Below are 15161 nucleotides of genomic sequence, written 5' to 3'. Positions count from 1 at the left end.
CACATACTCAAAAGCTTTGCTGTCACCGTAGAAGTCCTAGTACAGGTGGCCTGCCTCGGTCTTCCTGTAACCTCTCATGATTTGCCATGTGTGTATCTTGGGTGGCTCTGCTGAACGGCTGTAACGCCGCAGATGGGGACGCAGAACTCCTATCCGACGGATGGCTCACCACGGTAATGACACGTGCTCTCATCCCATGAGGCGCTGTGAAGAGGTTTGTAATTTAATCCAGGTCATTAACGCAAGGCCTTTTGACGAGGAACTTAATGGATGCATCTTATCTCCCGTTACCTGTCAAATCCTGGCGATGCAAATTTCTTACATCAACAGGGTTCGAACCAGCTACTTCGGAGACTACCGCCACCACGTCAGTGTACATTAGTGACCTTGGGTGCTGAGACATGGTTCTATATGATTTGTTTCTGCCTAGTTGATAAGAATATAATTTATATAATGAAAATATTAAAGAAAAATAAAAAAAAGTAATACAATAAGTGCGGTGAAAATAAGTTGCAATATGTAGAGCGAAGTGAAATACTATATTTGGATGTGTAATACAGCCTAAGTAGCTTGTTGGTTGATAATAGCCTATTTCTACCTACTTCAGGTGAGAGCGTCTCAGTAGAACGTTGAGCTATTTTGATATGAAATGATTTGTGCTTATGTATGTTTATTGTGCTAGTGAGTATTGGTGTAGTACTGGAAGTGTTGCAAGTCAGGACACCATATATGATCTTCAGCAGTTGTTTGTCTTATTGTTGGTAGTTGTGGTATATTCTGCACGATACCTTAGATGCATACATCTGGTATTATATAGATTAAACACTGATTGAGCATTTGATACATGGAATACAGGAATTTTAACTTTACATGACGAATACACTTATGGTTGTAAATTTGTTAGTAGAAATAGAGTGTAGTTCACTGCTACTTGAATGCGTTATTCCTTAAATAACTTAATACTTTACATTTTTAATTTTATACATAATTTAAACAGAAAATACATTTGATATATAAAATTCATTGATTGTAACTCCAAATGGAGAAGAGAGTATAAATATGCAGTGTATCGTTAAGGAGGAGGAGCCTGGGAGCAAAAGTTCTTCGAGCCTCCTACTCCCAAGCGACGTTGCGTTATTACTAGGGTCTTACTATGTAGCGTCGATGTTTGTTTTACGATTGTTCCTGCTTGTTGTGTTGTTTGTTACTGTGGTATGGCATGCAGTGTCATGTGCTTTTGGTTTTGGTCCTCCACGTGCTGATGCCTTTTGCGTCATGCTCACTTCGTGTATTGGTTCCTAACTCGGTTTCGCCGGCCGTTGTGTGCTACGGTCGCTGGTTCGAATCCTGCCTCGGCCATGGATGTGTGTGCTGTCCTTAGGTTAGTTAGGTTTAAGTAGTTCTAAGTCTAGGGGACTGATGACTTCAGATGTTAAGTCCCATAGTGACCAGAGCCATTTGAGCCAAGCCTAATTCAGCTTCGGAATCTGTGGCCGTGCTTGGGTCCTCTTGTGTGGTTTGTAGTGTCGTTTGTGCTTGTCTGCACCTCCTTCCATATGAGTTTTGGCGCTTGCATTCTTCACGCAGTGTGTTCATTACAATATCGGCTTCGGTATTTATTGTGTTCCAATCATGGGGATTACGTATTATTCTGGCGATGTCACTGTCGTTCTGTATAGGTCTCTCTTGTGCTAGCGTGTTGCATAGCAGTGTGACATGTTCTGGTGGCCCAGTTTCTCCGCAAATGCATATTTCATGGTTAGTTAGTTCCATGCGGTTTACGTGTACTGGGTACGAGCCGTGGCCCATCAGGAAATGGACGTTAGGACAGTGAGTCGAAATGTGGCGTTATGGCCTCTAGAACAGCAGACGACCGACGCGAGTGTCTTTGATAATAGCACGACATCGCTTGCAGGGCCTCTCCTGGGCTCGTGACCATATTGGTCGGACCCTAGATGACAGGATAACCGCACCGTGGTCATGCGAATCCCGATTTCTGTTGGTAATAGCTAATGGTAGGGTTCGAGTGTGGCTTCAGATCCCACGAAGCCATGAATGAAAGTTGTCAACAAGGCACTGTGCAAGCTGATGGTGGCCGCGCCTAGTGGCCGAGAGGTTAGTGACGCCATGTCACGGATTGCGCGGCCCTGCCTCGGGCATGGGTGTGTGTCTTGTTCTTAGCATAAGTTAGTTTAAGTAGTGTGTAAGCCTAGGGACCGATGACCTCAGCAGTTTGGTCCTTTAGGAATTCACGCACATTTGAACATTTTGAACAAGCCGATGGTGGGCCCATAACGGTGTGGGCAGTATTTATATGGAATGGATTATCTCCTTTGGTCCAACTGAACTGATCATTGAATGGAAAAAGTTATGTTAGGCTAGCTGGAGACCATTTTCAGCAATTCGTGCACTACATTTTCCCAAACAATGATTACCTTGGCTCTGAGCACTATGGGACTGAACTGCTGTGGTCATCAGTCTCCTAGAACTTAGAACTACTTAAACCTAACTAACCTAAGGACATCACACACATCCATGCCCGAGGCAGGATTCGAACCTGCGACCGTAGCAGTCGCGCGGTTCCGGACTGAGCGCCTAGAACCGCTACAATGATTACCTTTTAATGGATAACAATGCGCAATCTCACTGAGCCACAATTGTCCGCAGTTAGTTTGAAGATCATTCAGGACACTTTGAGCGAATGATTTGGCCATCGCCCGACATGAATCACATCTAACAATTATTGGACGTAATGGAGAGGACATTCGTGCACAAAATCCTGCACCGCCAACAGTTGCAAAATTATGGTCGGTTATGGCCTAATATTTCTACAGGGGAATTCCAACGACTTGTCGGGTCCACGCCACGACGAGTTGGTGCACTACGCTGGGATAAATGAGGTTCGACACGATATTAGGAGGTATCCCATGGCCTTTGTCACTTCAGTGTAGAGGAATAATGCTCAGAATGGCTGTAAATAAATAGAACACGTTATTTCACGTAGTTGTTCTCGTTTGTGATTTACTGTAACAGCAAAAAATATAAACTGAACTGAAATTTTTCAATCATTTGGACACTCAGTTTTACAAATTAGCCAACCCACTAATTTATTTGTTCGACCAACCTTACGTACTCATCATAAACAGAAAATCAGAAGTTAAAATGCAGTATTTTGCAGTAAAAGCGCATTTTACATTCTCCACATTAGTTTTTTATTTTAATTAGGCATGCAGATCGCCATTTTAACAAGGCATTTTCAGTGGGCGTCCTGGAATGTTACATGATTTTTTCGTTGTCACTTATTAGTTATATATTTAAAACAGTTTAGGGAAGTTGCATAATAAAATGGAAAAGGTAATTACAGATCAGCGTCTAATTAATTATTTGAAAACCAAGCAGCTTTCCCTCATATGGGAAACCGGTTGAAAGCCTCCAATTTTCTGTGTAGCCACTGAGTTTTCGTAACAAAAAAATGGTTCAAATGGCTCTGAGCACTATGGGACTTAACATCTGAGATCATCAGTCCCCTAGAACTTAGAACTAGTTAAACCTAACTAACCTAAGGACATCACACACATCCATTCCCAAGGCAGGATTCGAACCTGCGACCGTAGCAGTTGCGCGGCTCCGGACTGAGCGCCTAGAACCGCGAGACCACCGCGGCCGGCTTTTCGTAACAAAACTGTCATTTTCTGTGTCTAGAGTGTCACTTGTTTTTGTAACTGTTGCCGAATACCCTGTCTTTGCTTATCGATTTGGATGTTTGCCTGTTATGTAATCAGCTATTGTAAACAGTGCGCGGTAAGTCATATTCCCTTTGTATTTTAATAGTACCTTCTTTTCTGTCTTTGTCTTGTACATATGATAATTTTCTTACAAAATTAGCAGGTGTCTTTCATTTTTTTATTTCTAATTTTCATTTCTTTCTCTCCTGTGATTCAAATCTATTAAATGTTTTGCAAAGATTGACTCGCATTCGGGAGGGTCGATTCAATCCTGCATCCAGCCATCCTGATTTGGGTTTTCCATGGTTTCCCTAAATCGCTTGAGGCAATTTACGGGATGGTTCCTTTGAAATGGCACGGCCGACTTCCTAAACCGATGAGAGCGATGACCTTACAGTTTGGTCTCTTCCACCAAATTAGCCAACCAGCCAGCCAGTCAGCAAAAGATTAAGTGGCTCGTCCCACATTTCCATGCTGTGGTGTATTCTTTGTACCACGCGTCAAAGGTTGTACTGGTTTTCCCACATACCTTCCATGACGTATGTTGCATAGCAGTTTCCAGCCTTCTGTTAGAGGTATGTGTCTTGTTATTTTTGGAATATGCTTTTCGACGGCATTGTCTGTTTTGCATGCTATGTTTATGCCTTTTCTTTAAAAAATGTAGTTAGTTTTTGTGAGAGTCTGTGCTTATATGTCGTTGTGTACCATCTTGAATCTTTTTTCACGTTGTGATGTGTTCTTTGTGTCGTTGTTGTTCTGTCATTGTGTGGTTGTTTCTGAGGAGTTTTTTGTGTTGTTTGTGATTGTGTTAGTATTGTTTATTGATTCCTGACACTGCAGAGTACACTGGCAGACAATCTACTTGGGTGTCCAGTGTCAGGTGCCATAGCGAACACTTTTCTAAACGATACAGAGAATATAACACCCTAAACACAGAAAAGGCAGTTAAAGTGTAATGTTACGAACAGACAGTCACCACCCGAAGCAAATGAGACTTTCACTCGACTTTCCACATGAGAAGAAGCTGCTCGATTTGCTAATAATCAATTAGACGCTGATCTGTACGTAAGTTTCCATTCTACCACGCAAATTGCATGAACTGTTTTAGATCTGTAACCAATAAGTGACAACGAAAAAATCGTATAATATAACAAGACACCCACTGAAAATGCGTTTATAAAAAAGCGAAAACTGCTGGGTGAATAAATAAAATAAAAATTAATATGCAGCATCAAAAAGGAGTTTTTACTGTAAACTACTGCAATTTATGTACAACTGCTGTGAAAATCGAACCTTCGACCACAACTTCAATGGGCAACAATACTACCTGCAAAGCCCAGGAGGCCAATCGAAAAAAACATTGAAAGCTCCAGTAGACTTTGGAATTGACTGATCTAAGAAAATTACCATAATGTAAATTGCTGTGCAGCTACATGTTTCCATTCTAACCTAGTACTCTAAATTTTGATTTATACAGCGAATCAAATGTAATTACGTAACCAGCCTCCTACTGAATGAGTCTACACAATGAAACTACAAGATAAAAATAGCATGAATATGCCTGAGAATAATTCATTATAAATACTGCAACTGTTATTGGCTACACTCCACTAAACTTGACATTATGAAGGGTCAAGCAAGTCCTCAAGAGCTACGACGCTATTAAATGCTACAAATATTTCTGAGTTATATGAAAATTACTCACCTGGCACTCCCGGAATGCCTGGGCCACCTGGGTAACCTCCTGGTGCAGTTGGTCCTCCTCCTGTTGGTGGCCTTCCTCCTGGCAATCCTGGTACCCCAGGTGCTCCTGGTGCCCCTGGGTAGCCTGGTGCTCCTGGTGCACCTGGACCACCTGGGTATCCTCCTGGCGCTGTGGGTCCACCACCTGTAGGTGGTCTTCCTCCTGGATATCCTGGTCCTCCTGGTGTCCCTGGTAATCCAGGTGCTCCAGGTGTTCCTGGTGTTCCTGGTCTACCTGGTTGACCTGGATAGCCTCCTGGTGCTGTTGGTCCTCCTCCTGATGGTGGCCTTCCTCCTGGCAATCCTGGTACCCCAGGAGCTCCTGGTGCCCCTGGGTACCCAGGTCCTCCTGGTGCACCTGGACCACCTGGGTATCCTCCTGGTGCTGTGGGTCCACCACCTGTAGGTGGTCTTCCTCCTGGATATCCTGGTCCTCCTGGTGTCCCTGGTAATCCAGGTGCTCCAGGTGTTCCTGGTGTTCCTGGTCTACCTGGTTGACCTGGATAGCCTCCTGGTGCTGTTGGTCCTCCTCCTGATGGTGGCCTTCCTCCTGGCAATCCTGGTACCCCAGGAGCTCCTGGTGCCCCTGGGTACCCAGGTGCTCCTGGTGCACCTGGACCACCTGGGTATCCTCCTGGCGCTGTGGGTCCACCACCTGTAGGTGGTCTTCCTCCTGGATATCCTGGTCCTCCTGGTGTCCCTGGTAATCCAGGTGCTCCAGGTGTTCCTGGTGTTCCTGGTCTACCTGGTTGACCTGGGTAGCCTCCTGGTGCAGTTGGTCCTCCTCCTGATGGTGGCCTTCCTCCTGGCAATCCTGGTACCCCAGGAGCTCCTGGTGCCCCTGGGTACCCAGGTGCTCCTGGTGCACCTGGACCACCTGGGTATCCTCCTGGCGCTGTGGGTCCACCACCTGTAGGTGGTCTTCCTCCTGGATATCCTGGTCCTCCTGGTGTCCCTGGTAATCCAGGTGCTCCAGGTGTTCCTGGTGTTCCTGGTCTACCTGGTTGACCTGGGTAGCCTCCTGGTGCAGTTGGTCCTCCTCCTGATGGTGGCCTTCCTCCTGGCAATCCTGGTACCCCAGGAGCTCCTGGTGCCCCTGGGTACCCAGGTGCTCCTGGTGCACCTGGACCACCTGGGTATCCTCCTGGTGCTGTGGGTCCACCACCTGTAGGTGGTCTTCCTCCTGGATATCCTGGTCCTCCTGGTGTCCCTGGTAATCCAGGTGCTCCAGGTGTTCCTGGTCTACCTGGTTGACCTGGGTAGCCTCCTGGTGCGGTTGGTCCTCCTCCTGAAGGTGGCCTTCCTCCTGGCAATCCTGGTACCCCAGGTGCTCCTGGTGCCCCTGGGTAGCCTGGTGCTCCTGGTGCACCTGGACCACCTGGGTATCCTCCTGGTGCTGTGGGTCCACCACCTGTAGGTGGTCTTCCTCCTGGATATCCTGGTCCTCCTGGTGTCCCTGGTAATCCAGGTGCCCCAGGTGTTCCTGGTCTACCTGGTTGACCTGGGTAGCCTCCTGGTGCGGTTGGTCCTCCTCCTGAAGGTGGCCTTCCTCCTGGCAATCCTGGTACCCCAGGTGCTCCTGGTGCCCCTGGGTAGCCTGGTGCTCCTGGTGCACCTGGACCACCTGGGTATCCTCCTGGCGCTGTGGGTCCACCACCTGTAGGTGGTCTTCCTCCTGGATATCCTGGTCCTCCTGGTGTCCCTGGTAATCCAGGTGCCCCAGGTGTTCCTGGTCTACCTGGTTGACCTGGGTAGCCTCCTGGTGCAGTTGGTCCTCCTCCTGAAGGTGGCCTTCCTCCTGGTAATCCTGGTGCTCCTGGGTAGCCTGGTGCTCCTGGTGCACCTGGACCACCTGGGTATCCTCCTGGTACTCCTCCTGCTGGCGGTCTTCCCCCTGGATATCCTGGACCTCCAGGTATTCCTGGGTAGCCTGGTGTCCCTGGTGTTCCAGGCTTACCTGGCACACCTATTGACAAAAGTAAATATAATTTTCAAACACATCATCATGTTGCAACTTGTTATAATTGTACTCTTAGTAGTTTTATTTTTTTTAAAAAGAATAATTTTTTCTTCTTTTGTGGTGTGTGAATTTAATTTACTCCTAGTTAAAAAAAACTGTATAGCAAAACGAAAAACAAGTTTTGTTAAAGAAATTGAACTTTTCTTTGTAATGTCGTGTTCCGTACCATTTCCATTTGCAGTACTCTGCATAAAAATACATAGTGTGTAAAACGTATATGTAGAGTGTCTTATCGAAACAAGAAAAAAATAGTCTAATTAACTGGTCCAGAAACGCATTATTATTAGGAAATGCGCAGTCGGTCAGAGGAGGGACTGAACGATGTCTTATATTTGCTGTGAGCACAATCATAATATGGGCGCTCTGGCAGCGGAGTGAACAGGGTGATTTAATGTCTTGGTGTATCACAGGCTCTGTATACAAATTAGTCTGAATGTTAAGAACTCTGTGATCAGTTGAGTGGCCTGATCTGTGTTGTGTTGTAGTTCTGAACGAGTCAAACACATCGGACCTCGGATTCCTGCAATTTTTTACTCTAAAAAGTATTATTTGGTATTATTATTTCTGCATATTAAACATCAGTTACATTAGCTTTCTATGAACAAACCACATAGGAAAATATTTTATTTTTTTATTTGTTACTTATGTTTTGTTGTGCATTTACTTTTGACAGTCATTGTATTATTGACAGTCAAGGAAAAGTAAATGGGAAAGCAATTATGATGGCCTTTAGTTTTGTAAATGAAATTTAGATTTTGTTAACTGTTCCTCTCTGATTCAGTTTCTTATTATAGAAAACTGCATTAAACGATCAATTCTGCGACAATTCACTGAATATTCCCCCCCCCCCCCCACCCGAAAAAGAACTTGCAGATGTAGGCCTCTGTCCGGCTGTCTTGGTACACCTGCGTCAGTAGAAGTGTGGAGATCCATAGTTTTCTCGTACTGTCTTTGTGTTAAGAGCAGGAATTACTCACTTTACCCTGTTTGAGGTTACAGTAGCTTTTCGTACAGTGAAATTTTTTTGAAATTTACGCTGTGTGCTTCATAATGCATAACATAATGAAAACATGTGTTTCGCAGGCGTCATAAACAAACCAACTGCATTCGACAAGCGTCTCATTTACACTGGACTGATTGGCTTCTGTACGATTTTTGGCGCATTAAAGTTATAAGGGCGTTATAATTTTTTTGCATCCACATACATTCAAAAATATTCAAAAGAAAAAGAAAAAAATAACGACACAACACATACATTCAGGAAGCAGTACAAGAAACCAAGGAGAGACATGGAGAGGAAATTATAGTTCATGTGGAAGAAATGGAACCTTTAAAATCTGCCGATGACACTGTAATTCTGTCAGAGGCAGCAGTGGACCTGGAAGAGCTGTTGAAAAGAGGCTGCAAAATGAACATTAAAAAAAGTAAAATAGGGGTAATGAAATGTATTCAAATTAAATAAGGCGAATGTGAGGGAAAAAAGTAACTGATGTTGAACGAAGTAGAGATGATATGAAATGGAGACTGACATTAGAAAGAAAACCATTTCTGAAAAATAGGACTTTTAGTGTTAGGAGATCTTTTCTGGAGCTGTTTGTCTGGAGTGCAACCATCAGCGAAAGTGAAACGTAGACGATAAGCTGTTCAGAAAAGAAGAGAACATAAGCTTTTGAAATGTGGTGCTGCAGAAGAATGCTGAAGCTTAGATGGGTAGATTGAGTGTCTAATGAGAAGGTTCTGAATCGAATTGGGGAAATACAGAAACTTATGGTAAAACTTAATTATAGTAGAGCACAGTTCATAGGACACATCCTGAGGCATCAAGGAATCATCAGTTTAGTAATGAAGGATAGTGTGCAGGGTAAAAATTATAGAAGGAGATCAAGGGACGAATACAGCAAACAGGTTCAGATGGATGTAGGTTGTAGGACATGAAGAAGTTTACACAGGATATCGTAGCGTGGAGAACTGCATCAAACCTTTATTTATTACTTTATCGCTTATTTAGTCTGACCATATTATTCGCTTGCGGACTATAACAACGACAGTCATCAAACGACCACGTCCAGAAAACCTTAGAATTAAAAATGCTGGATCATTTCCCTATGTCACACGCCTTGCATTTCGTTACGTAATTCTACTGCTATTTCTTAGCTTACCTGGTGTTCCTGGTGCGCCTGGACCTCCTGGAGCTCCTGGGTAGCCTGGGTATCCGCCTGGATATCCTCCTGGATATCCTCCAGGTCCTGATGGAGGCCTCTGTCCCGGCTGTCCTGGTACACCTGCGTCAGTAGGAGGGAGAACATCCTTAGTTTTCTGGTACTGTCTTTGGTTAAGAGCAGGAATTTCTCACTTTATCCTTAGTAATTTGTGGAAGGATAATCAGAATACTCGTGGATACAAGGACAGCTTTTGAATGCCTAATGTGATACTAGGTGAAGTTCTAAGAGTATAAAGTACACAGACAAGCATTTACGATATGTAGCAAAAATGCATTGAATGTCTAGTAAGATGTTGTTCCGTCGATAATAGTGTAATACAGTTATGCAACTTATCACTAGAGCTGATTAGCTCCCAAGAGTCTACTGAAGACACGAAAGATGAATTTGGAACAGAAATAATAGTGTAAGATAGTGATAATAAGGTGTGTTCCAGGAGGAATGGTCAATATTAAGAGGTGTGACAGTGTGAAACAAATGTCTTCCACTGCAAGCTTTTGTCTCTCTATATCTTTAGAGATGATAGAATGAACCAAAACAAGAAAAAATCCAGTAAGTATGGGCTCTATAGTGCGTTCATTAAGAGCTATCGACAGTGAAACACATAGCTTCTACTGAACAAGCTCTTAAGATATATATTTTAGAGCCCATGTTTACTGGACAATTTTTCTTGTCTTGGTCCATACTACCTCTTACCCAAATATGGAAAGCAAAGAGCTTACAGTAGAAGAGATATGTTTCGCAGTATTGAAGATGAAGAGGTGGTCAAAAGTCTTAAGGTACCCGTTTTAAGGCCCATGTTTACCATTCCTGTCATATTTCTGAATATTGACGATTCGTTCTGGGAAGCTCGCGAAATGGAAGACTCGGCCGTTGGCGCTCGTGGATTTGAGGTGTCAAGTCGTGGCTCTCTTGGGCAGGGTTCGTCTGCTGAAGTGGTTAGCATTTCCTAATTCCTGGAGCTAGTATTCCTTCGTGTTGAAAGAGACTGATTTCCCGGCACGAAAAGCCTACAAAATGAAAATGCGTTCTCGTGCGCCGGTGTCGAATTCTGCTGAGGCACTTCCCGGTTTTTCTAGGCTAGTGTTGCGGATCAGTGAGCGTGGCCTCTTTGATAAAAACAGACCTGAGAGCACAGCCCGGAGCCATTGGCTAGCTAGAGATAGTGCTGGGTAGGAGAGACGGACATGACCAGCGTTAATTTTTGGTCGAGTTTCTCCTTTACTGAGAATGGAGTGTATTGTTGTTTTGTTACATGGAGAGTACCGACGTGTGTTCTTAGGGATCAGTTGATGGCGGATCTCGGAATCCTGCCTGAAAGTAACTGAACTGCTACAGGACTTTCTTATTGCACTTAGAGTCATGGGAAGTTAAACGCTATCTCGCTGCTCAAAACGAGGTTGGCGACCCTTATTTAGACTGACTTTGCGTGTATAGCGGTCCTCTTATTTTCCCTTAGCGTTTTTTCGCTGACTGGATTCGCTGTCTCCATTTTGTTCGAACGTGGGACATATCTGGATGAAGACTTACAATCTTCAGAGTGCAGTTCCACTGTGTTGGCTGTCTTTGTTGCAGTATCGTCCTCTGCGCACAGCACATCTCCAAACCATCACAGACAGCTTTCTCGCAATTCTTCTAACTCAGTGCTATCTCAAAACGTTTCGTGATAGTATAGCTCGAAACGTGATGCCACCAGTCTGTCAAAGCAACTTCGTCTCCATGACTCCCAAATGTCGTTCTGCTTCTTTTGGAATTTGTCAACAGTCTGCGCTGTAGAGGGCGATGGGATGGATGGCAGTCTGGTAGATCTTTGGCTTCAGATGACCTTTGATCCTTTTGTCTTTCACCACTTCATACGCTGCCTGCATCTTTGCACTGACCTCGTCTGTAATCTTGACATCGCTACAGGTTTTAGAACCGAGGTACTTTGATTTTATTAGTCGTAGTAGATCTTCTCCGTCAGCGTTGTTGGTCCCAACTTCTCATCGATCAGATGCCATGTACTCAGTTTTCTTTCTGATGAGCATCAGGCCGTATCGCGAAAGTCGGTCGATCCACTCTTGCCTTTGGCACTTGTTCTCCTCAGCCAACATGACACTATAAGCACAGAGAGGTGTCCATGGTAGTGTCATGTGCAGATTTGCTGAGACAGTGTCCGTCACAAGAATGAACAGCAGTACTGATAAGCCGAGCCTTGGTGGACTTCTAATGTGATGCAGAATCATTGGTTTTTACATGTGTAGGAGTAAAGGGAATCAGCTGGGTCTGCCAATAGACGTTTCCAGTTTAATCCGTGGAGTGTCGCGAAATTTGTTTGCACTTTGCATATCACCAGTAACTCGTGAGTTCTCTCCGCGGCTGCGTGTATGATTCCGCGCGACGCTATGGAAGTTCATAGGCACGGACGACAGGAACGTTTCATGTTGATGTTCCAGGAGGGAGAAATTTCTTTTATTTGCCTTAACTTTCCACATCATGTGAACGCAAAATCGCCCTCCTAGTCAAGTGGAATTGCTGCTCCACGTGACAGTCGAGGCTTGTGCACGTCAGTTTTACAGGTGGTGGTCGTGGTGTATTGGAAGTGTGCCCTGGGTTGGTCCTGTACTGACCTGGAAGGCCTGGTGCCCCTGGTTGCCCTGGTGCTCCGGGGTATCCGCCAGGCCCTGTGGGAGGCTTCTGTCCCGGTCCTCCTGGGTATCCTGAAACGCCGAGGTGAGTCAATCATTATAGCTTCAGAAGGCGAACTGTATTTCTATAACATTAAAAACGTACATGATTCGTAAAAAAGCACTACAAAGGGGCGCAACGGTTTGGAGATCAGACATCTGTTGGAGATAAAACAACATAATAAGGAACTGTGAATACATTTCATCCGAATCTAACGCCACTATGAAGGAAATGCACCAAAAGAGCTACCGCAGATAGTCACGAACAGTCATTTACGTTAATTTTATACATACATTTGTGTTTGTTAAAGTCACACTACGAGTTTCTGGTGTTCGCCTATCATCTAGTTCTATGAGACATCTACAGGGTGCTCAGAAAATGTCTGAAATGCTTGTGGGAATGTTGCAGGTCAGGTTGCACTGAGACTTAAATGTTAAGAAAAAAGTTCAGTACGTTGCACCGTTTCCAAGTTATTTAGCCAATGCGGTTGCCGCGCGCGCAAATTAAAGTTTCAGCTGACCAAACAAAGCACTCGTAGGTCAACACCTCTCCTGGCAGCCCGTTTGAATACGAGCGAGCGACACCCTGACTGGCTAATTTCAAAGTTAAATCACTCAGAAACGGCAGAATGTATCGAAATTTTTTCTTAAATTTATGTCTCAATACAACATGCCCTGCAACTTCCCTCCAAGCGTTTCACACAGGTTATCAAGATTTCAGTGACTTTGAACGTAGTGTTATAGTAGGCGCAAGAGCGATGGGACTCACCAACTCCGAGATAGCGATGAAGTGGGGATTTTCCCGTACGACCATTTCACGAGTGTACCGTGAATATCATGAATCCCGTAAAACATCAAATCTCCGACATCGCTGAGGCCGGAAAAACATCCTGCAAGAACGGGACCAACGACGACTGAAGAGAATCATTCAAAGTGACAGAAGTGCAACCCTTCCGCAAACTGCTGCAGATTTCAGTGCAGGACCATCAACGAGTGTCAGCGTGGTAACCATTCAACGAAAAATGAGCGATGTGGGCTTTCGGACCCGAAGGCCCGCTCGTGTACCCTTGCTGTCTGCACGACACAAACATTTACTCCTCGCCCTGGCCCGTCAACACCGACATTGGACTGTTGATGACTGGAATCATGTTGCCTGGTGGGACCAGTATCGTTTCAAATTGTATCGAGCGGATCGACGTGTACGGGCATGGAGACAACCTCATGAATCCATGGACTCTGCACGTCAGCAAGGGACTGTTGAAGCTCGCGGAGGCTCTGTAATGGTGTGGGGCACATGCAGCTGGATTGATATATGACCCCCTGATATGTCTAGATACGAGTCTGACAGGTGACAAATCATCCTTTCTGATCACCGGCATCCATTCATGTCCGTTGTGCATTCCGACGGACTAGGGCATTTCCAGCACGATAATGTGATACCCCACATATACAGAATTGATACAGAGTGGCTCCAAGAACACTCTCCTGAGTTTAAACACTTCTGCTGGCCACCAAAGTCCCAGGACATGAACATTATTGAGGATATGTGGGATGCCTTGCAACTTGCTGTTCAGAAGAGATCTCCACCATCGTGTACTCTTACGATTTGTGGACAGCCGTGCAGGATTCATGGTGTCAATTCAATCCAGCACTACTTCAGACATTAGTAGAGTCCATGCCACGTCGTGTTGCGGCACTTCTGCGTGCTCGCGGGTGCCCTACACGATATTAGGCATGTGTACCAGATTTTTTTGTCTCTTCATTGTTCATGTTAGCGAATACATCCACTGTACAATGCAGCGCATCTTAAAGCTCTCGGACATTTACTGAGTAAATGTGGTAACGAGCCTGACTGATGAATCAGTAGGTGAAAACAATCTGAACAGCTGGCAAATAATGCTCTTTCTATGAAGCGAACTAAAAAGCAGTCTTGAAGCCGCCAAAGAAGTATTAGATATGAACGTCCGTCGACAGTAGAGCCAAGGTCTGGTTAGAGACTTCGTCCATGACGGCAACGCTATTCGCATTTTAATGAAAGTTTGAAAAAGTTCTTGTGAGTCAGAGCGGTACTAACCAACATTGTTTCACGTGCTGAGAAGAAATTTAACAATTTTACTGGAGTATAGCTAGGTCCGATTACGATGTCAGGTAACGTTGCTTTAAGAACTTGAGAAGATGATTACGTTAGAGCTGTAATTATACCAACTGAATTAAATCTCGGCAGCCTGTGACAGTAATACACTTTACTGAGCGATCGTAATAACCCAATGATGAATACTTGTCAGCCTTTCCACATACACCTCTTCCTCTCCGCTCCACCTATAAAATTAAAATAATCTATACTGAAACCACCATTTAGTCTACGAGCGTTAGATAGACTGGATATGACTTGTTCGTACTGATACCACATTGTAAGCTGCATTGCACCAATAAATTACTTATATTTGTCAGGTAGCTATGTAAATGTAATTAATAATTTTATCATTTTACTGACCCAGTTCATGTCGTATAAATCATGTCTATGTATGTATCAAATGGGACTTTCCACATACTATTTTAGTGTGACAGTTGTGTGTCTGTAAGACGACGAAACCAATAGAAATGCTGAACATCCATTCTCTGACTGTTCATTTAATTATTCTTAGAAACCTGCATCTTGTGAAGAGCTTTTCCAAGATTATATTACTTTTATCTTTCAACATGATCATCTATATTTGATTTTTATCAGTCTTCACGAAATACAGAAAAATATTTACATTACGTCATCATTACTCTTGTTGTAAAATTA

The 15161-nt window shown here is 44.3% G+C and overlaps 1 protein-coding gene across 34 annotated transcripts in view; it reads right to left on the bottom strand.

Moving 5' to 3' along the window:
• The window catches only part of LOC126418822 (collagen alpha-2(IV) chain-like), a 177577-nt gene that overhangs the window by 13495 nt on the left and 148921 nt on the right, over window positions 1-15161 (bottom strand). For 18 of the 34 annotated variants that reach the window (XM_050085775.1, XM_050085767.1, XM_050085771.1 and 15 more), the window contains 4 exons: window positions 12317-12406; window positions 9648-9770; window positions 7192-7434; window positions 5431-6708 (listed from right to left, as the gene is read on the bottom strand). In XM_050085775.1, coding sequence (XP_049941732.1) covers window positions 5431-6708; window positions 7192-7434; window positions 9648-9770; window positions 12317-12406 — 1734 coding nt within the window. Of the gene's footprint in view, window positions 1-5430; window positions 6724-7191; window positions 7435-9647; window positions 9771-12316; window positions 12407-15161 lie in introns of all 34 variants that reach the window. The other 16 variants (XM_050085778.1, XM_050085787.1, XM_050085776.1 and 13 more) reach the window with 16 other exon arrangements.

The sequence above is a fragment of the Schistocerca serialis genome, chromosome 9, assembly GCF_023864345.2.
Source record: "Schistocerca serialis cubense isolate TAMUIC-IGC-003099 chromosome 9, iqSchSeri2.2, whole genome shotgun sequence".
Taxonomy (NCBI): Eukaryota; Metazoa; Arthropoda; class Insecta; order Orthoptera; family Acrididae; genus Schistocerca; species Schistocerca serialis.
This window is presented reverse-complemented; position numbering and strand designations above follow the sequence as displayed.